This window comes from Colius striatus, chromosome 5, assembly GCF_028858725.1.
Source record: "Colius striatus isolate bColStr4 chromosome 5, bColStr4.1.hap1, whole genome shotgun sequence".
Classification (NCBI taxonomy): Eukaryota; Metazoa; Chordata; class Aves; order Coliiformes; family Coliidae; genus Colius; species Colius striatus.
Window position 1 is genome coordinate 35,388,142 of NC_084763.1, and position 23,608 is coordinate 35,411,749.

The window sequence follows — 23,608 nt, forward strand, 5'->3', positions numbered from 1 at the left end:
GCATTACCAGATTTAAAAGGATTTGATAACCTGTTTAAATGATCTCCTTTACTAATACTATATTCTTCCTGCAAAGAAAAGTACAATAAGCTAATTTGAGGATTTTTTCCCTATGTTTCTGTGTTGCTTATATAGGGGCTCAGTAATACATAAACCTTTTATGTATTGAAGCTTGTTTTCTTTGCATTGCCTTTCAAAAGATTGTAAATTCAAGGATTAGGACAAATTACACCATAGGCAATGCAAAGCCATTTTTCCTAGCTACCAGTAAGTCCTCATCAAGGGGAGAAATAAGAAAAAAAAAAGGTATATCAAAGGTTATCACAACTCTTTGATGCAGTTGTGGGTAGTGTAACACATTCACACAATACTGCTGCATCAAATGCTGTCAGCAGTAAATCACAAAGCCCACCACACAGATTTCCATCACCAGCTTGACACCACTAATGCACGTATGTCTTCATTAATATTATTTTATTGCCAGTGGCTATTTAAAAAAGAATGTAGGAAAATGTAACATTGCATGTGGATCATTAGCTTTTAGTTACTATCCTAATGCCTTACACTGGCAAATGAAGTGTAAAAACAGCTGGCAGCCTCTGCCACCTGCTTCCCAGCCACTGTCCAGTGGTTAATATTCGGACTCTTTTCTCATGCAGCTGGTTTTCTACTCAGTAGGAGCCCTAGTTTCTGTTCCTTGGGAACCAGCATGAAATGTTAGTTATCATGGCTACAGCAAAAGCCCTATGATTTTTTTTTTTTCTGCTAAATGGAAGAAACAGCTGTGCTTTCTACCTCAACATTATTTAATATTTAGTGAAGTGGCTGCCTAGTTTTGTCATCATGCAGATCATCAATAAGGACACTGGAGAGCACACACTATCTGCCGTAAGGACATAATGCCAGTAATTGCATAAAAATGCTAATGCTACAAACACAGTTTTGATAACAAATTACTAAATTATCTTCGAATCTGACGGTAGGTGGGTTTCTCCGCATCTCCCATCCTCCCACTCTGAGAAGCCACTAAGTGGTTTTAATGTAATTATGGCCCAGCTCTGTATAACCATTGTTTAAATGAAGATTCAAGCCTGCCTGTGCTCCAGCAGAGCTCACTGCTAGATGTGCCAAATCAGCATAAGTGACTTTAACATGCAACTACGCCTCTCGCAATCACACTGGAAGAGCTGTCTCAGATAACCCAGAAAAGTGTAGAAGTAAAAACCTAAAGCTATTCCGTCACACACAATACACATTTGCTCTAATCTGATTTCTGATCGGGCAGTAGCTGAGCCTCTACATAAATTCCTGCCATGTGAATGAAACTGTATTACTAGGGCTTTTTCTTCTAAGCTTTTCACAGTTCTCCAGTTTGTATGGGCAGCAAAAAATTTTGTAAGGGTTACAATATAGTACAAGAGCAATATATCATTTTTATTTGAAATAGAACACACCAACTCTATCTCTGAGCACCTGAATATTTTAGAACTATACTAAATGCTCTGTGCAAAAGGACATAATTTATTGATATAACTGAAGATATCATTATTGTGCTCTTCTCCAGCATTCTCACATCATTTTTTTTTGTCGACACAAAATAAGGATCTGGATCACTAAAGTGGCCTTTTGAATCCTTCCTTGGTCTTCCCTGCTGTCTATGTAATTTGAATAGAAACATAAAATTATGAAGGAAATGCTCAGTATGCATTTATAGGTATTTGAAAATGTTTGTATTAGCTGCATGGCTTAATTTGATCTCTCTCACAGTAGCTTCACGTAGTTTGACTGGACTTTTTAATAACTCTTTAATAAAAGCATTATTGGGAACAGTATTAAAAGATTTGTTTTTTACAAGCTATTCAACTTTTCAGTGAACTATTTTTCTGTGTGGAGGAAGTTTCAGTGAGAATCAAAAATGTTTTAAAATCTTTTGTTCAGCTTAAAAAATCCAAATGAACAATGACAAAAAAACCTCTTAATTTCAAAGTGCAATAATGTCTCTTTTGACTAAAAATGCATTTTAGAGGACTTTTTGAGCAGTTTGTTCTATTAAAGTATATAAAATTTTTCTTTAGCCATTTCCATATATTCTCTCATCCTCTGTACTTCACAAATTGAGTATATGTATATACACTCATACATAAATATGTGGGACTTTCAAGAACTGAACATGAAGACTTGTAGACTGAAACATAAGAAGATGAGGAGAAAAAAACAATTTATGTTTCCCAGCTGTTTCCATCCTCTGATGCAGTTGTCCTGACTCATACCAAGAAGTCAAGCTTCTTGCTGGGATCTTCCAAGGTATATCTTGGAAAAGAAGTGTGTGCAAAACATCAAGAGCAGCTGGGATCCAGAGATTGCATACAGTTTGTGAAGATATGAGGCTGAACCTGATTTTTTTTGAAAACAGGACAGTTTTACTATAGATGAGATCAGATGCAAGGGGAAATTATTTTACATCTGCGTCATGGTTTAAGCCCAGCGAGCAATAAAGCATCACACAGCCACTTGCTCACCTCCCACACACCCCCACCTTCTGTAGGATGCTGCAGGTCTCAGTGAGATGGGAGGAGAAAAGATATCCAAGGGCTTTATGGATGGAGACAGCAATCTCCATCCCCTACCTCTCCCTTCTCCCCAAGCTCACCTCACTGCTTCCGATACATCTACCTCCTCCCCCATTCAGCAGCATAGGGGCTAGGGAATGGGGAATGTGGTCAGTTCCTCACAGATGGTCTCTGCCACTTCTTTCTTCTCAGAGGAAGACAAGTCCTCACATTCTTCTGCTCCAACACAGGGTCCTTCCCACAGGATACAGTCCTTAACAAACCTCTCCAGCTTCAATTCTGCCCAAGGTTTCCAGCTCCTCACAAAGTCTTCCAATGTGGGACTCTGTGGCAGCAGAATTCCAGGCACCTTCTGCTCCAATGTCAGCTTCACCATTACCCTCCATGGGTTGCAGAGGCACAGCTGCCATCTCACCGTGAGATAAAGGGGAGTCTCTGCTCCAGCACACTTCCGCCTCTCATCCCTCACTGACCTTGGGGTCTGCATGTTCACTTCCGTAGTGGTTTTGCCTGGGCCAGGTTTTTGGTAGCGGGGTGCTATAGGGGTGGCTTCTTTAAACAAAGAGCTGCCAGAAGCTTACCCTGTAGCTGACAGGGCTAGTGCCAGTCAATTCAGAGATGGACCCGCAGCTGACCCAGGCCTGGCCAATTAGTGACTGAGGTCAATAACGTAACTGGAGCTGGTGGATGCCTGAAGGAGGCTGTGACTCTGTGGGAGGCTCACCTTGGAGTAATTTCCTGGCAGGACCCACCTAGACCATGGGGAGAGAAAAGCCCACACCAGAGCAGGTTTGCTGTCAGGACCTGTGATCCTGTGAGGGACCCAGGCTGGAGCAGTCAGTACCTGAAGGACTGTTCTCCCGGTGGCCTGTGCTGGGGCAGCGTGTGAGTAGCTGCCTCCCATGGGAGGCCCCATGCTGAAGCAGTTCACAGGGAGCTGTAGCCCATGGGAAGGACCCAAGCTGGAGCAGTTCATGAGGGACTGTCTCCTGTGGGGAGGGACCCCACAGTGTAGCAGTGGGAAGTGTGATGAGGCCTCCTCCTGAGAAGAAGCAGCAGCAGAGTCCATCTGTAATGAACTGATCAGAACCCCATGCCCTGTGCCACTCCGGGGGAAGGAAGGAGAGTCCCAGGAAGAGGAAGGGGTGGGGGGAGGCATTTTAAGATTTTCTTTTATTTCTGATCTCCCTGTTCCGATTATTCATTAATAAATCAAACCCTTTTTCCCCCACATTGAGTCTGTTTGGCCCGTGACGCTAATTGCTGAGTGATCTCTCCGTCCTTAACTCACACACCACTCGTTATATTTCTCTCTCTCCCCTGTCCAGTTTAGGAGGGGGAGTGACATTGTGACTTAGTGGACACTTGGCTAAAGCACCACAACTTCTCTCTCATCCAACTCCTTCCACCACATTCCAGAGGGAACAGCCCTCCTCTTCCAGCTGCTTCTTCTTCTTCAAACGTGATTGTAGAGGTGCCCAATTAGTTCAGCCCCAAAACATATAGGTCAAGGAACTACAGCAGCCCAAGGCCCAGTTGTATTAAAAGCTCTGTAACCCTTCAGATGAAACAGAGATGCAACTTCTAACTCCTGCCCCAGGAATCAAGACTTAGCGGTGCTACAGGGAAAAGCTACATGAGATTTTTGGGAAAATGCAGCTTTTCATCCCACATTCTCTGATTTCTGCTACAGGACTAAACACAACCTAGTCATGCTCAGTTCACTGTCTCAGCAAAAAAAAATTCCTGCTAGGTCATCAGCTTCAGAACTGCATGGCAAGTTTACCTTGACAAATACTATTCACCCACTATTTGAAAATATAAGGTCCTTTTAACCTTATATTCCAGTTACCACTACATTTTAAAGCAAACAAAATTCTAAATTTATGTTCCCTGTTATAGAGAAAGATATTTCAGTAAACTACAAAAAATATTTTTCTCAAACTTTCTCATTATATTTTTCTTCTCAAATAAAACTAGTTGCACAGATTTTAAAAGTCAAATACATATTTCTAAAAAATTAATGTCTTCCAAATCATGAGACTTTCTTTGTAAGGAAATTTTTTTTCCCCCACATTTCTGTTTCTTGAGTCGACATGCATTCCTTCTACTCACACAGCTGAGTACTAACTACAGAATTCATACAGATTACTGAGATCATGTGACCTCAAAAGCTACAGGATAAACGAAGAACCTCCACCTTGGTTTCTAGCTGTAAAAACCCAAATGCCTTTGTTCAACACAGGACTAAATAATGTCATCAAAAAGGACCAACGTGCTATATATTGTACACAACAAACTGTCCTTTCAAACCTGCAGGTCAAAATAAAATCTGTAGGTTTGAAAGAAAAATATTCAGTGATATGTCACCCACTGATCTACTGCTGACCAGTACAGTAGATTAAGAAAGGAGTGTATTCTCAATCCCAGACAATCCTGGTTTTGTCCTTGCTGCAGCTGGGCACGGTGAGTCTATCTTCTGCAAAATAAGTATCATATCATATCAAAGTACTACATCAAGACTACAGAAGTCAAGCAACAACTCAGCCTCCTGTAAACATCAATGGCTCTTCTTAGTGGTCTGATAAGAGCAACTACCTGATCCCAACTAGTGGGGTGGCAGGAGGGCATTCCTTTAGGGAGATACTGTGTGAACCACACAAAGTACTACACAGAAGTTTTTTAACCTGCACCACTAATCTCACTCCACATTTGTTTTACTTATCTAAAAAATAACCAGCACTAAAGCACCTACATAGTGTCTTGTGTAAGAATCCTAAACTTACCACATGTCAAGGCAGGTAGAATATTCTGTTGATCCCAGAAGGACATCTGGAGGCCTGTACCACAGAGTTACCACCTCATTGGAATATGTATGGCTAGGAACAGATTTAGCTCTTGCAAGACCTATAGAATAAACACAAATAAATTAATGTAAACAAAAGAAAGAAATAGTTTGCTGTATAGTTACAATCCTAAAAGGAGTACATATCACACAATGTCACATTGCAAGCACTTTTTTTCCTCTAGCATTGGAGTAAGATACTTAATGAAAGAGCACGGTAGCATCTATCATATAGTACCTGACCAAACTGAGCTGTGAATATTATGAGGGAATAATAAAATATGTTTCACATAATGACAACCACAGGCCCAGAAGAGATGCAAAGACACATTGTTGTATACCTAAATGAAAGACAAATGCTTAGGCGCCGATAGTCTTTCATTCCAATGTTACTTAGAAAAAGGAAATTAAAATGAAACTCCCAAATAGTGCCACAGATGAGATTTGGTTTTTTAAGGGAGCCTAAGGAAACCTTCCACAGTTTACGCTGCAAATCCAGGTTTTATTCAAGTTTATTTCTGAAAGTAGTATGCACACTTACACATTACCATTCAAATAAATATTAATATTGCAGTAATAATCACAAAATGGTATGTGTAAAATTATTTTCTCTCAACAAATGTATATTGGCAGTGTACCAATCTCAGAAATAATTTCAGTGAAGTCTGTGGCCTATTCAAGACACACTAATTATTGTCTTTTAAGCTTGTTGGTAACTGAAAATAATTCACATTACTACACAACCACAATCTCCCTCATGTAAATCAGAAAGATTTTAGGAGAGACCTTAATATACTAAAAACAGCAGTAGGGAGCATACTATTCTAATAGTTCTCCTACAGATGCCTCTCTCCTCCACAAAATGGAAAAATATTTTCAAGGCTATGGTGATTCTTCCCATCACAGGCCTGAAAACACCTTTTCCAAATAACCTGCTCCTAATTACTGCCTTGAGACCATCCACTCCCTTGCTGGGAACACTAGACATGCACAGGTAATGGAAATCACAGAATGTGCTGCTGGGGGGGATTGTGTCTGTCTAAACAAAGAACTACCAATTTCCCTTTCACAAAACAAGTGAAATTAATAAAACAGAAGGTCATGTCTCACATCTTACAGAAACCAAAAAGTGAAGTCATATACTCAAAGAAATATGCAACATGAGAATTCACATAAGAGTGCAGATGAGAGTCTTTTGCACCTTTATTCTTAATACACTGGAGAAGCTGTTTAAGAACAGTTAACCTCAGTGAATACATTTCCATAGTGATGATAACAAATCCTGAAATGAAATCATGAAATCCAGTAGATTTCATTATCAGCTGATTATAGCAATTATACCAGTGTAGGAGAATAATTTTACTTGTATGCCAAAATTTCTTCTTAAAAAATTACATTTAAAATAAGAATAACCTTTAAAAAAAGTTTTCATACCTCCATGTCTTTTACATTTGCACAGCTGTCCATCAGTTTGATAAACAATTTAGCTCACACAGACAACTCTGAGTTGGCCAGGTATGGCCCCAAAGAGGACAGAGGAGAGGTCACATCACATGCTCTGCAGTTTCTTTGGCTCTTGATTAATTTTTTTGCCTCTTGGGGGTGAGAAATCACCAAATGCTCTAACTGGTGACAAGATGTTATTTGTAACCTAGAGTTACATCAACAAGTCCATTTCTGTCCCACATAACTAAATTGAAACAGTAGTCCCTGAATTTGTGGATATGGACCTACTATTATTAATTTAAATACAAATTATGAAAGGATTTGTGACGCTTGGATGGTGAATGACTCCATCCTCCTTTGCTTGACTTGACTGAGCTCCCCTTTAGTCTTGACTGTATAAAACTGAATTTGCAAATTATTTCCTCTCTTATCTTCTATCTACCTCTAACAGGAAAAAAGGCATAGGCAGGCAAGGAAAAGGCGTATACAAGAAGCCAGCAATATCATGTGATTTTGGGAAAACCACCAAAAAACTTCAGAGCTTGTGGAGTGAAAAATAAACTCAGGTTTCCAGGACACAAAGTCTTTGATCCACTCAAGAAATCTCCCACGTAGAGAGGGATGCCATGCCAGACATCATACTGCAAATAATACAATATCCATGCTTGCCTGCTAGTTTCTGCCACTTTACTGGGCAGTCCATCCTGTTTCCTCAGCCCATTGCTACCAAATTTCCTCCACCTCTAGTCCATTCCAGGTTTCAGATATCCTTCAGCAAGAAAATCTGCTACACATCCAAATATGTTTACTCATGAAAAATTTATTTAAATCATTCTTCAACAAACAGAAAATTGAAGAGTAAGACTAATTATCATAGCATGATTTATCACTTTTCTTTAAGGGTTCCCTATCTGTTTCCATGGTTACACTACAGGGAGAATGACAATCTCATATTAAAAAGACAGAGCTTCAAAACCTCAAAACTTAACGCCCAAAAGGTAAATGGAGAGATCACTAGGTGAGTACCAAATATTTACATACTGCTGCTTGAGCACTTTCTTGCCTGGGAAGGTGGAGGGAGGACCTTCTGATAAGCAGTGAACTACCCTCCAATTCCTGTGTCTTCTGAAAGATAAAAGGTCACCATGTGTCTTGCTGTCACAGCCTTATTTTGAGAGAAGGAAGTCAAGCATAAGGCCCAGCTATCAAAAGTCAGGTCGCATCATACCCACTGGGGAACTTGTGTGTAATTACAGGAGGAACAGACACTGTTTAATGTTCTCCAGGCACTTGCTTCTATGGCCATTATTAATCCAAACTGAAAGAAGAAAATATTCTGATGCATTACATACTGCAATGCTTACACAACAGCAATGCCTGCAATGCCCTGTATTTAAAATGCAGAGTAAATAATCTATGCCTAATGTAGGTGTTATGTCTTTAACACACAAAATCTCTTGCTGCCTACTCCTCTAATTTTTTTAAAAATTACAAAAGTAAGAAGATATTTCCTCCCTTGGTAAATACAACTTTCTCTGTTTCGTCTCACTTCATCTTTTATCTCAGTCTCAGAGGGTGTATGTGACTCTATGTAACATCAGTCATTGACAAAACACATTGCACTGATTTACCACTAGAATTTATAAATTTTATGTCTTTTACAAGAGGCTGTACCTATATCCAGGCTCAAGATCTACTCAATACACACATCTTTGGCTACAAAAGTAGAAATATTAATATTTGATACCTCTTTAGCTGCAGAACAGCTTTCTAGTCAAGTTCATATGATCACCAGGAAGTCTTTTTTCACACTGAGCATGATTCTCCAAATGAGGCAATCATTCATGTCTGCAAAAGCAACATCTTGCCATGTGCATAGTTTCCCTTTCTATTCCACCTTAAATGTATTGAGCTGTTTACTATTTGTATTTAGGTACATCAAACAGGGCTCTAGCAAAACATATTAAAAAAATATATACAAGTATTTTTGTTGCTGTTTTTCCTCAATTGAGATTCTTTTTGAACTTTCTTTTTTAGCCTCTTGTTTTGCTCATTTTAACTATTACCTTGCATTTGAGGAAAACATAGACCCATTAACTATGACTCAGTAACAATACTGAAACATGGTTAATGTATGCTATTGTAGATAGTGAACCCCACTTAATCTATTTACTCGGCTACTTGTTTTCCAACAGAAGCATATTTATTCAGTGAATACTTCAATGCCAATGAAACACAAGTAAAATGGGTGGAAACACTGACAATGCTTCAATGAAGCAGTCAGCTCTCTAACCCAAAAGTCAGTTCTTGGCAATCAAGAGTGTCCTCCAGCGTTTAGGTCCCTCTGCTGTTTACCTGAATGCATCTATCTCTAAGATGCAGCTTTACCAGAGCACTAGATTCTAATTCCTTTCAATAAGATAAATTACTTACAATATCCTATGTCTAAGTCCTAATAGAGCCACTAGATTATGGTAGTGCTGTTCATTTACAAAAGTTACCCACTATCAGAGACAGCCTAATTAGGTTCCCAAATTAGTATTCCCAAAATGCACTTGAGCAATGACTGGTCTTCCAAACTAGAAATGCAAGTCAGTCTTCAGGAGACACCAGCAGGTAAGGCAAAAGGCATGTGTGTCGCTCAGCCTGCCTGTTTTTTCCAGCTGTATCAGTTGTTCTAAGAAAAAATTATTTGTCCCTGCAAATCTTCTCTCATGTATGTCTTCTGACAATCACTTACAGTAAAACAGATCATAGTTATTCTGGGCTGTGAATGAGACTCAGCTGTCAATTTGACAAACACAAGTTACAGAAAAGGAAGAGACAAGAATACTTTTTCTGCTACCACAAAGAACAACTCTAGCACTTGTGAAAAGTCACCCAAAGGATGAGTCACCCAAAGGATCATAAGCAATGGAAAAGTGAGACACGAGAAAGAGTTCAGCTGTTGGTTGTATATTAAAAGATCCTTTTGACTAATTTGACTGAAAGCATCCTAGCTATAAAGCTATTTATTTCCCTGCTTTAAAATCTTTAAAATTTTCTCTGACATGTTTTGAAAAAGTTGATGCTGAATGTGAACCATGACTGCCAAATTCATTCATTGTCTGTTAGCAGAAAGAAATGCATTAAAATTCATTTCCAGCCAAGAAGTGGCATGGAAGTGCAAAAGAAATACACATTCCATTTTTGCACTGGGAAAATATATCTATTCTCATGGCCTTCTGGGTCAGCATAGATATGTTCAAACTGCCTCTGTTAGTCCGGAAGCAGAAAAATAACAGTGTGGGCAGGAAAAAATACGCCAACTAAACCACAAAACAATCTGCACAAACACTGTAAACATTCACACAGACATGAAAGCTAACACAACTCAAGGACAGCAAGCAATTTACATCAAAGATAACTTCTGCATTACTGAAAAGACATGGATTCATTATGAATATGGTGTATGTGCTCACAATACCTTAACAGTTGACCGATTTAAATTTTGCTTTCCAGATTCTGGACTTTAATTACTTAATGATCATCATTTTTTTGTCTCACAGAAAAAAATGATGCCCTTGACTCCTGACAACTACCAGCACGAACATACCACTTTGTTAATAAGGCTGTAAGTGAAAATGTCAGAATTACTCATTCCACAGTGAAGTTATTAGGTTTGAAGCAAAGAGTTAACAATTGCGGAACAGATGGTTTTAAATTGTGAAGATCTACAGAGCACAGGGAGGAAGTTGCAGAAAGGAAAATCAGGCAGAAAATAAGTCTCCACTGAAGATGGAAGGTAATGCATCTCAGGATATTTTAATATTCCCTGAGAAAAGATAGAAAACTGGGAAGCACCTATGAATGAATGAGCCCCATCTGGACAATGATTTGAGATTAGTAGAGAATAATAATATTTTTTTTAAATTATATGTGGACTTTTAAAACATTTGAGCCATGAATTGTCATGAAAAGACAAGAAAGGTAATAGATCACTGTCTATAGTTTTGAACTATAAATGTTTCACTGTCATTAGGGGACATAACATGTCCCCTAACAAATCAAAGGAATTCCAAAGAAAAAAAAAAAGTGATACAGGTGACAAGTGTTGTATGGACAAACTCAGAGCTATGGGTGTTCAATTTGGTGAAGTGTAAAAGTCCACCAAGCATTGACCATAGACATTAACAACTTATGGCAGGCTATTGTATATAAAGTTAGCAACTTACCGTGATCTCAACCTGTACAAGTAAAAGCAGAACTGCAAGAATAATTTTTTATTTACTCTATCTGCAGTTCAAGTAAAAATGAACTGACCCTTACCAGCTGATACCTTGATAACTTATCACTTGATAAAAGTGAAGTAGGTGGTTGACATACTACACAGGACAGACTAAACATGACATATTAGTGAAGAAATAAATATGCTTGGTGTGCTGTGCAAGATTTACCTTTTTTAGAATATCATCATGTAGACAAACTGCCACCCCCTTCATTTGGTTGCTAAGAGGACTGAATACATACCAGATTCAAGCCCATCATATATATGGCAGCAGTACCATTTTAATCCTTCTAGTTTAAGGTTGTATTAAATCTGTCACCTGAAGAATTGTTAAATAAGCACAATTTGGAGCCTCTGTAGTGATTCACAGTAATCCAAACAGGTATTTTATATCTATTATCAAATATTTAATCTCAGTTTTTCACACTTGGGTAATTTTTTTTCTTAACTGACCACACAACACTGGAAGTGGCAGGGCAACGCCACTCTCTCCATCCAATGGGTTCCACAACTCAGAGCAATTATCTGTGGAGTGCTGGAACACTAATGAAAGGCAACAATAGTGGCATGACCACAGGGATGTCACTCTGTGGAGTGATTTATTCCAGCAGGATACTACAATTTTGCTGATGCATTATTTCCTATCTAGAGGTAAACTATCTGTAGGACTTTGATGAAGAGACTATCTCACCATGGTCAGCTACTAAAAGCCTAATCAAGTACCTGCAAATTTATTTACAAACTGATCAGACTCCAGCAATTGGTCCAGGGTTGTTAAATTAACAAGAACAGGGCAACATGGAGAAGCAAGTATTTGAAAAATATGAACATCTATGAACAGACAGCACTTCTGAAAAGCAGATCTAATAACTATTTTATTTATAAATCAGACAACAATGTCATTTGACATTACCCTGCAGGAATAGAATTTGTGAATTTGAAAAACTGTCTCCACATGGGTATTGAAACCATCAATTCTCACAGTACAAAATCTAAGTTATGTATAAATGGCACAATTCTGCAGCTGCCAGCCACTGACTCCTGGCCTTTGTACTGCACAGCCAATGCAATTAAATTTGATTTCCAGCTAAAGGTGCCACCTAAGTGTACATTTCTACACTGCAGGATGCAGCTGCATTTGTTCCATTATCCAGCCTCGCCTTTTGAACCACAGCTGCCCTGCCTGACACAAACAGTTCTCTAGTGATGATGTAGTTTAATTCAGGCTGCTTCCAGTACCCAAGCCAGACTATTTATAGAGAAGACAAATATTCAGCTGATTTTTGTCATTGCTACAATATGAACAATATTCTGCGGCTTATGTATTTCCTTGGCAGGTACAACACTGTCTTGGCCATTTTGCTGAAGAACTCCAGTAGGTTTTGCATGTGCTACCACATTAGTATGGGCATTCACATACTAAGTAACACCCACAGACTCTAAAACCACATCTGACTGCACTCACTGGCTTAAGGCAGAGGAAAAATGATCTGAAAATATCACTACCACATGGTACAGACATTGGTGCACAACTAAAAATATTTTTTAAAAAAATCTCAGTTATTTCAAAGCTTTTTGAAGTACATCAAAGAACAAAATAACTATAGGAGGCTTAAAGACTTCACTATATTTTAAAATTATTTTCACTTTGCATTCAAGTGTGAAATCGTTAAGAAACCCTGGGTAAGTACTGTTGCTTCTGTAAAGCCATATTATACAGCAACATCTTATGACAGGAATCTCTGGAGTCTCACATTCACTTGTTGAATTGAATCACTGCTCATAACTCATTTAATGTGTATGTCATCTTAAATTAGCTGAATCACAAATCTTAGAAGAAATGTCTTATGTGAAAGACATTCCAATACACTTAGGTCTAAATAATTGTTTGACTTTGCATCACTAATCAGGCATCTGTATTCCAGATGAGCCACCTAATCAGTTCTTAAAACAATGTTGTCACAGAAAAAGAAGAAACAAAACCAGATAATTTCATTTTTTAAAAAAATTATATTAGAAGAGCATTAAGGCTGTGTCTTAATAATATGATTCTGGAAATATGTAGTCAAAACGCAGATATTCCTCATGTGACATCTTTCTCTCAAGTGATACTGAAACACTGAAATGCAACTGCCAGGATGGCAAAATTGAGGCTGTAAGATCAAAACTAGTCTCTTGGCTTGATAAAAACTACATGTAGACTGCAAACAAAACATTCCTAATAGTATTTTGATCACAGACAAAATAATACATTTAATAATGATACATCGTTAATTATAATATTAATAATTATAATTATTAATTATTAGTATTAATAATACATTGAAACACATCATGTTTTCTTTAAACCATTTACTATTTTAAGTCTGCATGTATAAGGAAATTGTACCTACTGGTGAGTACAGTTCATTTAGCATCACATCCTGCAACCTGTGTAGCAAAGCTGGTCATAATCCTGAGGACTGTAAGGTAGACTGAGCCAAGAATTGCCAAAGATTCAAGAAGTTAATATTAGGCATTTCTGTTTATAAAGTATATTTCAGTGAGACACTGCCTTCTGCTGCTTATTCAGCCCCCCTCCCCTTCAGCTTTAATTCTTTTTTTCCTAAGATCTACAGACAGTTTAAAGCTGAATCACATTTCCAGCCTACTAGAAGAGTCCAGATCTTAACACTGCTGATGACAGTATCAACACAAAAATTCTTTCCCTTCTAGTGCCTTGTACTCAACATCTGCTTTTACAATCAAATTGCCTAACTTACAGATCATTGCAATAAAACATCCTTAAAAGCAGATATAGTCACATGAGCAAATGTAATTAAGAAATTTTATGTCCAAGTGACTTAAAAATTGTTGCAAGAAAAATGATATGAGTATGTTCACGGCTGTGGGTAGGAATAAAAGAGACGACAGCTGAAAGATTCCTTGTATCGTATTTTGAAACGACCACAGAAAAAAATCAGAATATGATCTGACAATAAGCCATAAAAACCAAAGGTGGGAAAAGTTGAACTGACCTGGGAGGACAGCTTCGTCACTTTTACCAAATGAAGATCTAACCAGCCATTCTTGATGGCCATGTAACACAAAAGTCATGCAGCAGCCTTTCCTCCCCATGAAAAGTGGTTCTTAAAGTTCTCACATCACTCAGATATAAACATGCTGATTCCTGATCTCCCATTTTTAATATTGGTAACTTTGGAGTCTTTCTAATTATACGACCGAGAGTTCAAGGAAAGTTTGGTTATGTGTAACATACATAAGAGTAGTTATTTGGAGTTAACATTTCTTTGCAAAGCTCTTTGAAAATGTAGATCACTAGAAGAATGTTGAGTATTGCTAAAACAAGCATCATCTGACCTCTTCTGACCATCATGAAGGCCAACATCTGCAGGAGACCTGCAAGCATGATTTTCATTTACATCTCCATGAACTGTTCATCTATAAACATTGTAAGACATCCAGCACTGTGTCCTTCAGAAGGAACAAAAAACCCTGCAAAATTATTAAATAAAAAAGCAACTGTATTGAAGTAAGGCAAGGTTTTAAACTATCTGGAGCAAAATAAATGATGTTATAAATTACAGAGCCATCACTTCTTTAAAATTCAATCTCAGTTATGGAATTGTTTCACATGTTTAACAGCACATTTCTCTTAATGAACTGCCAATTTCTGTTCATATTTATCTTTTTATGAATATCAATATTTTTGTTCTGACTGATGATGAATTGCTTCTTCTTCAATCCACACCTTTTCCAGTTATCCTTTAATTTCCACATAGCTGATTATTTCCTCTGCAAAGGAAATCTGCAGAACTATTAACACATTAATGAAATTTAAATTATTTTAAAATATGGCATAATTTCCCTGCTATATAATAATGTTAGCTTAAGTGAGGAATCAGTAAACAAAATCATAATCAGACCAGGAAAGCAAAGACAGAGAGTACTATGGGATCAACCAGGATGGCTGTATTCAGAAGTTTTATCATAACCTTAGTAGTTTTTTTCCCCTGTAACTGCCATCTCATAAACAAGCAAAGAAACTTCCAAACAGTAAAGTTTTAAGGAATGTTAAGTATTTTAAATACGGGGTCTTGTAGCCACAGTAGTCTAAACCTATGGACTATCAAATCAAGCTGTGTAGGAAAAGTTTCTCATATAAAACTCAAAGGAGAACATTGTGACGTGACTGAATAAGGCTTCTTTTTTTTTTCCAATTAAAAAAAACTTTTGTCGTTACTGTGGAGATTTTAAATACATCTACAGATTCATTTGGACTGAATTCATTTGCTCTTATACAGACACTGGATCATTGTTCTCCATGGGTTTTGTGCAGCTATCACATAACAGCCTAGCAGACACTTAAGTGGGAAATACAAGACAATGAAAAAAAAAATCATGATTCTGTTAATAACACAAGATGATAGCCAGCATTATTAAGCTAGCTGCAGTACAGATGACATCTAAATCCCATCTTCTCAAGTACAACACACTGAAACAGATTTTTCATCACAGTTGTTTTAATGGTGTCATAACCAACTTCCTTTATTGCCCTTAATGGGTAATTAATATGCTTTCCTCTTTTTTAAAGGCCCAATGTAACTCTGACTTGTAACCATAGGAAACTGCATTGAACCCTAAGTAACCTGAGATGCATTTAACAGGGGACCCATTTAGTGAGTCACAGCAGTCTCAAGCTCCTTAATGGTTTAAACAATTTTACTGATTCATAGGTAGAGAGATAAGTGTAAGTTGTGGAAGCTTGCTTATTAAAATTAATTAAAATATTAGTTAGAAAATTGCACAAATAGTTTTATGAAATTGCAAGTCTTGTAAGCCCACAAACAGAGCTATGAGAAAGTCACAACTATTTCTTGTAACGTAACTATTGCTTAGCACTGATAGTTTCAAGGCTGGTATGTACCTAAACAAAATTATTACAGCAAAGCCAGAGTTCTACACTTGAACATTTGGACACTGTATACCACTGATAATGACAAGGCCTGCCTAGCCCTAAACAAAACTTTTGTCTGGGATGGCAGAGGTTTTAGGCCAGTTTTCATCTTGTCCAAGGACCCAGGAGTAAAGACACATCGCAAGGAAAGTTTGGATCTTAATCCAACAGCGATCCCTAATGACCACTGAAGGAAGCAAAAGGACACTGAAAGAAGCATGACGGAGGTTTAACTGGGGTGGACCAAGACAGGACTATGGGGGAGCTCTTTCCTGGAAATGTGATGAATATTCATATTCACTGTAAATATAACCTGAAAATCCAAAGGCTGGGGTGGGCACATTTGGTGTAGAAATCCCCCATGTTTCCCAGCACTGCAATAAATTATACCTGCTTAACAGTCACATTGGCTATTATGTCCTGACTGGCTTCTTCACGACACCAACTTCCTTTATTGCCCTTAATGGATAATTAATATGCTTTTCATTTTTTAAAGGTCCAATGTATCTTTGACTTGTAACCATAGGAAACTGCATTGAACCCTAAGTAACCTGAGATGCGTTTAACAGGGGACTCATTTAGTGAGTCATACCAACCTCAAGCTCCTTAATGGTTTAAACAATTTTACTCTTTTTTTTTTTTTATGTTTTTATTTTCAATCAGTAATTCTTAGTCAAGTGTTATCTCAGTGGGGAGAGCTTACATTACAGCATCTACTTTAGTAATAGTTGAAAAGACTGATATATTTAAATAATTTTCATTACAACTGTTAAAAGCAATTTGTGAAGATTCAGTGTGCCTCTACTTTGTATTTACTACTAGTAAAGAAAAGTTAAAGTCTTAGCTGAAAATAGAACCTCACAGTTTTTGCAAATTTCTGTCTCCAAACAGTAAATCTGTGTCATATCTATTCTTTCTCCATAGACTATGAAACCTAATTTCTGTCCATAAGGTATTCTTCCTGCATCGACTTTCACAATGACAATTTTTAATTTAAATTTACCTGATACATCAATAAAACAATTAGATCTCTGAAGCAAATTAGATGCCTACAATGAGAACAGCAAACCAAAGAGACAAAAAAAGCACAAAGGGATACTTCACCCAAATGCCAGAAATCAGATCTACTCCTTTACCCTGCTGCCACTTGAAAATTCCTGTCAGCTACGCATCTCCCCTCTTCACCACAAGTCTGAACAAGAGAGGTCAAGAGCATAGCACATGAAGCCCTTGCTACTCAAGAGAAGAGGAAGGAGTCAGTTTTTTGCTGACAGCAACCAGCTATATCATTAGAAACTAAGAAGGAAGATCTGGGTGTGGAGTGACAGCCTGTCATCCTGGGAAAGCAAGTAACTAACATAACAGCCTGCCATGGGTCTCTGGGTCAACTGTAGCCACAGCTTTCATAGCCTACAACTTTAATCGCTCCTCCACAGGAAAGGATTTGAAGGCCTTCTAAGCTAATTATGAGCTCCACTACTGAGCTCTGGCTTCTCTTTCCCTGGATCAACAACAGGCATGGCAAAGGCTTTTTTCATTGACTCAATAGCATGCGACCTAAGATTATGTCAGGACAAATGCACATAGTCTGCTCTGCTGCTCCAAGCCTTCAACCCAGCTGCCACCGTGAACAGCATTTGCTTTCTACAGAAAATATTACATTTACAGTTAATTATAGAAATAACTGTTTTATAAAGGCCCATAAGCTAACTCAGGTTGAGCAGATTTGGTTTCACTTTCCAGGTTCCTACAACTTTTTTTTTTTAATTTACAACATTGTCACTGAAGTAATCTTCATTTATTCATATTTAATACAAGTAGATTCCTCAAAGAAACCCATTACTGACCTTCCTGGGGGTTATGAGAACAAATTCTTCATATTGCAAAGGCTGTTATTGGAGGGGACCAAGATGCACTTGGGAAAAAGGCAGCCTTTCAGAGGAATATGGGAAAGAAATGCCTTTTTCTTTCTCTGTTCAATTCAGACCTAACACATCTGTGCCCTTTGTCAGCAGCAGACCCTGATAACAAAAATCCAGACAGCTTCCACCATTTCTACAGCCCCAGTGATGCTTGCCATTGAGGCAGCAGGAGCTCACTATAGGTCAGGTGCTTCAGAAGTGACCCAGGCCACCTGAATGCCAGGTGGCTGCAACTAACTGCATGGCTCGCTGTTCCTCAAGCTTGCTTGAAGCCAGGAAGATCAGAGGGAGTCAGCCTATATAACTGGAGACATTCCTGGTATGGTTTTGCAAACAATTCCATCAAGCATCACCAACAATATAAAATATCAACTCTTCAGGCACTGTGACAGCTCCTCAGACCAGCATTTTCAAGAAGTTACACTCTGGAGCATTTACACAGAAAAACATAACAGTTACCCATGCAAGCCATATTTCATGCATCTTATATGAATCTTATATGGTACATTCTAAAGAAATTCCTTATGGGATTCTTACTGTGAAAAAAGAACTATTTTTTTTTCCAGTTGTCAACATAGCTTTAATTTTTACAGTAAACTATACAGCAATAGTCTTGTCCCTTGTGACATATCTGCATCATACTCCCCACAGAAAAAGCCATATGAAAATTCATGGAAACATCCTCTTTAATACTCAGTTGCAGTTTTAAATTGCAACTCCATTAAGTATAATCCTCTTTATTACAAACCTCAAGCCCCTTTGCTCCTATTATTAATCATCCTATGTATCTAGAAAGATGCACAGTTCAGTCACACATACTCAATTCTTTCTTTTACTGTATCACCAGTTGACAGAACTATTGACAGAACTTTAAAAGCTTAAGGCAGGACTTCCACCATAATGCAAAGCTCCTGTAGCTCTTTACACATCCAAGTTGATCTCCAAAGACAACAAAAACTGACAGGAAAAGCTTCAGGGTCAGTATTATTTGAAAGAGTAAAGCAAAGACATTTCCATGAAGATTTTCATGCTATTTTTCTCTCCAAAGCCATTCCCACAGACAAGAAAGGGCAATTCTTGACTACAGCACCAGGCATTAAAGCATTAAAGCAACAAGCTCCTGATGCTCTTCCTCACCTTGCAACGCTAGAATTTGTTGTGGTGTTACCACAGATTGAAGATGTCTTTAAAGGACCAAAATTAATAAAAATTGGGTCAAGGAACAGGGGAGAGGGGAAATTTATACTCAAGTCTTAAAAGAGAACCCACCAGTGAGGAAATTTTCCTGTCCTTGCCAATTATAGCTAAGCTTACAATACCTTCTAGACCTACTGTTTCATACTTTGAAGTCGTATTTTGTGCTTGTATGCCTAGTCATACACTGTGTTTTGGAGACATGGTATAGAGAAAAAGCCAGTGTATGTACTGAGAAGAATGGCATCACAATTAATGATGTGACTATATAGAAGGTCCTTGCACTTACAATCACTGCACAATTCAAAATAAACACCAAACAGGTCTTCAAACTTCTCATCCACCTACTTTGTGCAGTTCACTTCTATCACAGGCCTAGCAGAAAAGACAACTTGGGAAGGACAGCTGCAGGGAAGTTCCATAAACAAGGAATCCTCTGAAATACAATTCCCAGCAGCTGGTTGATCATGTTACAGGTAAAGCAGGACAAAGATTCTACTGGTAATTTGGCCAGTTTCTCTCTCAGTCTCAGAAGCACTAGCACTGCCTCACACACTATTCAAGTTTAAATGTTTTGTTCTCTACACCTGTGCCATGAGGATCTTCTCAATGTATCAAAAGGTGCCTACCCTCAAAAGCTATGTAAATGTTTTATCCAAAAATTTCTAACAAGTACAACTATGTAATTTTCAACGCAGAAAGGACAGTTAGATATGTAAGAATAACCATACTACAATCAGATTAGAGCTCCACATAGTCCCTGGAAGAGTCAAGTATTAGACAGTAGATGTTTTGGGACAGAGAAGAAGAAACAAGGCACTAAAAGAGTAAATCCTTCCTGGAAAGTCCCACGTGAAAGGTAGGACCCACCTCCTACCTGATTGTTATCAGCTATTTAGGGACTTTGTGCTGGAGTTTATGAAGTATGATAAACTGGATGCAAACATAACTCATCAATCTATCTTGGTATCAGCATAAACAATAGCTATGTGTCAATACGTAATCACTAAAAACCAAAAAACAAAACAAGGATGGTATATATCAAGACACAGAACCAGACAAGGACAATGTACCAGTACAGGCTGGAGATTGACCTGCTGAAGAGCAGCTCTGCGGACAGAGACCTGGGAGTTCTGGTGGGCAGCAAATTAAACATAAGCCAACAATGTGCCATCGTGGCCAAGAAAGCCAACAGCATCCTGGGGTGCATTAAGAAGAGTGTGGCCAGAAGGTCAAGGGACATTCTCCTCCTCCTCTACTCTGCCCTGGTGAGACCTCATCTAGAGTCCTGTGTCCAGTTCTGGGATGGGTGAGTCTTTTTTCTGTAGTGCCCAGTGACAGGACAAGGAGTAACAGGCACAAGCTGGAACACAAGAAGTTGCACTTGAACACAAAAATAAACTTCTTTCCTGTGAGGGTGAGAGAGCCCAGGCTGCACACGGCAGTTGCGAAGTCTCCTTCTCTGGAGGTTTTCAAAACCCCCTGGAGACATTCCCGTGTGACCTGATCGAGGTGAATCTGCTTGAGCAGGGTGTTTGGACTAGATAATCTCTAGAGGTCCTTTCCAACTTCTACCATTCTGTTATTCTGTGCAATTTACCTAGTGTAACCTACCAGACTGCAGAATTCTTTGTCCAGATAAGGAAACAAATGCAGATTTCGCTCTTCTCTGGGCTGCTTCAATGCTGAAGTACACTCACCGTGAACATTTCCACCCTTACACTCAGTTCTATTTCAACTTATGACCACTGTGCACCTCAGTAAAAAGCATCTTCCTGCTACGCACCACCATCTTCTTGGTAACCCTCTCTTAGGTACTGGGAGACTGCAGAACTACTCACTACCTTACAGAAGGCAATTCCACAGATCAAACGGGATCTACCTTGATTAAAACTAGCAAACACGTTCTTCACATATACATAAATGACTTCCAAGCAGATTCACTTCTTCATTTTCCTAGGGGTAGTGATTGACCACTCTATAATACAGCCCTTCTTGAAAATGGTTACAGCATTATCATTTATCCAGTTTTGGGAACAAACTCCAATCCACAAAGTCTTTCAAATGTGATAGAGAGCAGCCTGACAACATCATCAGTCATTTTCCCAGAACCCTCAGGAGGCCTCCTGCCTGGAGTTCATGAACTTGCATGAGTCGGGATGTCTCACAAGATCTCTGACTCGATTCTCTTCCACTCACTTCTTTCCTCCTTGAATCACATACCTGATAACAAAGGCCTGTGAGATCTTACTGATAAAGACCAAGACAAGGAAGTCATGAAGCACCTCAACCTTATCAGAGTCTGCTGTGACTAAACCATCTGCACAGCTTAGCACTGGGCCTTCATTTTCCACAACCACTGATATGCTTTTCTTCCTCATCCTGTTAAAACATCTTACCTTTTCCTTCACAACACCCTGTTGTTGCTAACCTGCTCCTCTCCTCAACACATTTTCCTCCCAGATGTGTTAATCTCCTTATAGAGCTTCTGTTGCTACCATCTACACCCTTCCAGAACTTTGGATTCCTCTACCTGTGACCACCCTCACACAGAGTCAGAGACAATATGCCTGGCAGAACTTGTCTGTTCCTCTGGTGTTTTCATCTATATGTGCCCTGTAGTCTTTGTCATATATTTCTTAGAGGTTCAATGTGACATTTTAAAAACAAGGGATCATTGAAATGACATATGGCACTGGTTATAAAATGTTCAATACAAATACAAATCACACATTTGCTTAGATAACTATTTAGCTCTCAATTACTAACCACCTGATTGCAATTAATTTGAAAAAGAGATATTCTTAATGTTCAGTCTTTGAGTTCACGCTTCAATCCATTGCCATACAAACATTTGACACTATAGTTAAGATAAATGCATTTCTTCTAGAAACATACTCTGCTTTTAAAATTGCTTAATGATTTTTCTAAACAGAGGCTCAAAGATTTCCCTAAGTCAATACAGTTTGTAATTGCTTATGGTGACATTTTATAAGACTTTGCTTCTACTCTAGAGATAGACATATGTGTGGGGGAAAATACACAAATCTGTGGAAAGTTAGAGAAATTCATACCACAGGATGAGAAATAATTTTTGCACTGTATTTCATTTCCCTTGTAATTTTAATTAGATTGAAAAAGAATGCAGGAATGGAGTTTAGGGATTATTTTTCATAGCAACAATTATAAAAGATGTAGTCTCCCCTATTCAATTTTCTTAAAAAGCCATTTTTTAATAGCTCATTCATTTTTAATTTGATAAAACCTCTATGTTCTGTTTTCCCTTTTCATTTGAATGCTGAGTCTTCTCATAAATGAACAGAAAAGCAAACCACCATTTGTCTGAATAAAGACACTCCCACATAGTGGAGTATCTATGTCTGGGAGCCCTGCTGTAGAAAAACACATGCTCACAGTTATTCAAAGATTCCACTTTAGTCACAATGCTGAAGGCTGGCAGGCACAAACAGCCTTTCTTTTACCTTGTTTATTCAAGAACTATGACCTACTATTTGTCATATGACCTACAATACCTAAGTATTTTATATCATACACTGAGGAGATTAAATAAGCTTGGCACCAAATGAAAAATTAAGAATGCTGTTGATTTTTTTGAAAACTTATGAAACCAACATCTGAAGGTCTTGTCCTTAGAAACTAAAAGGCCTTTGCTCTATGATTTTATATTTATTGTGCTAGCAAAGTCAATTCAATCTCTGACAGAAACTGATTTCTTGATAGATTCTCTCCTGCTTTGAATAAATTTGAAAGCAAAACATCCATCTCTCTAATTAATCAAACATATAATCTAAACCAACTTTCTTTCCAAGTCCATCATTACCAATTAGACATATGTGGGTGACAAACAGAAAAATAGGAATATATTTTACATCTTGTTTAAGAGTCTTTCCTGCTGGGGAAGTGGAAGACAGGCTATAATAATACAGTGTTTAAATAAATAAATATGCACAGGGGTGCACATAGAGAGCATACTGGTGTGCTCTCATTTCTCATGCCTCCAGTTAAAGAAGTCATGACTCTTCAGACTTTAATGTCATCACTTCTAATTTTTCATCTTGGTTTTCAACAGAGAAATTTAGTCCATCTGGTTTTCAATTTTGAGAGATCATGAGCCATGGAAAAAAATCTAGCTTTAAAAAAAAAAGTGGAGATACATAATCTTCTCTCAGTGCACAACATTAAATTACGTGGATGTTTCTGATACGTCAGGACAAATGTGTAAGAAAAAAAATCCTCCCCACAATATTGCACATTCGTATGTCTACTACTGAGTATTTATTTTTCCTTGTATTTATATATCTCTAGTCTCTCTCTCAAAATAATACACAGTGGTCAACCTTAAACTCCTGCCAAAATAAAGCTGGGAAAATCCTACTTTTGATGTCA

The 23,608-nt window shown here is 38.1% G+C and overlaps 1 protein-coding gene across 12 annotated transcripts in view; it reads right to left on the bottom strand.

Annotated features, from left to right (window-relative positions):
• CDK14 (cyclin dependent kinase 14) overlaps positions 1 to 23,608 on the bottom strand; it is a 440,472-nt gene that overhangs the window by 263,879 nt on the left and 152,985 nt on the right. For all 12 annotated transcript variants that reach the window (XR_009818728.1, XM_061996203.1, XM_061996209.1 and 9 more), the window contains one exon: positions 5,357 to 5,477. Coding sequence is in view for 11 of the 12 variants with exons in the window: in XM_061996203.1 (XP_061852187.1) it covers positions 5,357 to 5,477 (121 nt within the window). In the remaining variant the exon portion in view is untranslated. The remainder of the gene's footprint in view (positions 1 to 5,356; positions 5,478 to 23,608) is intronic.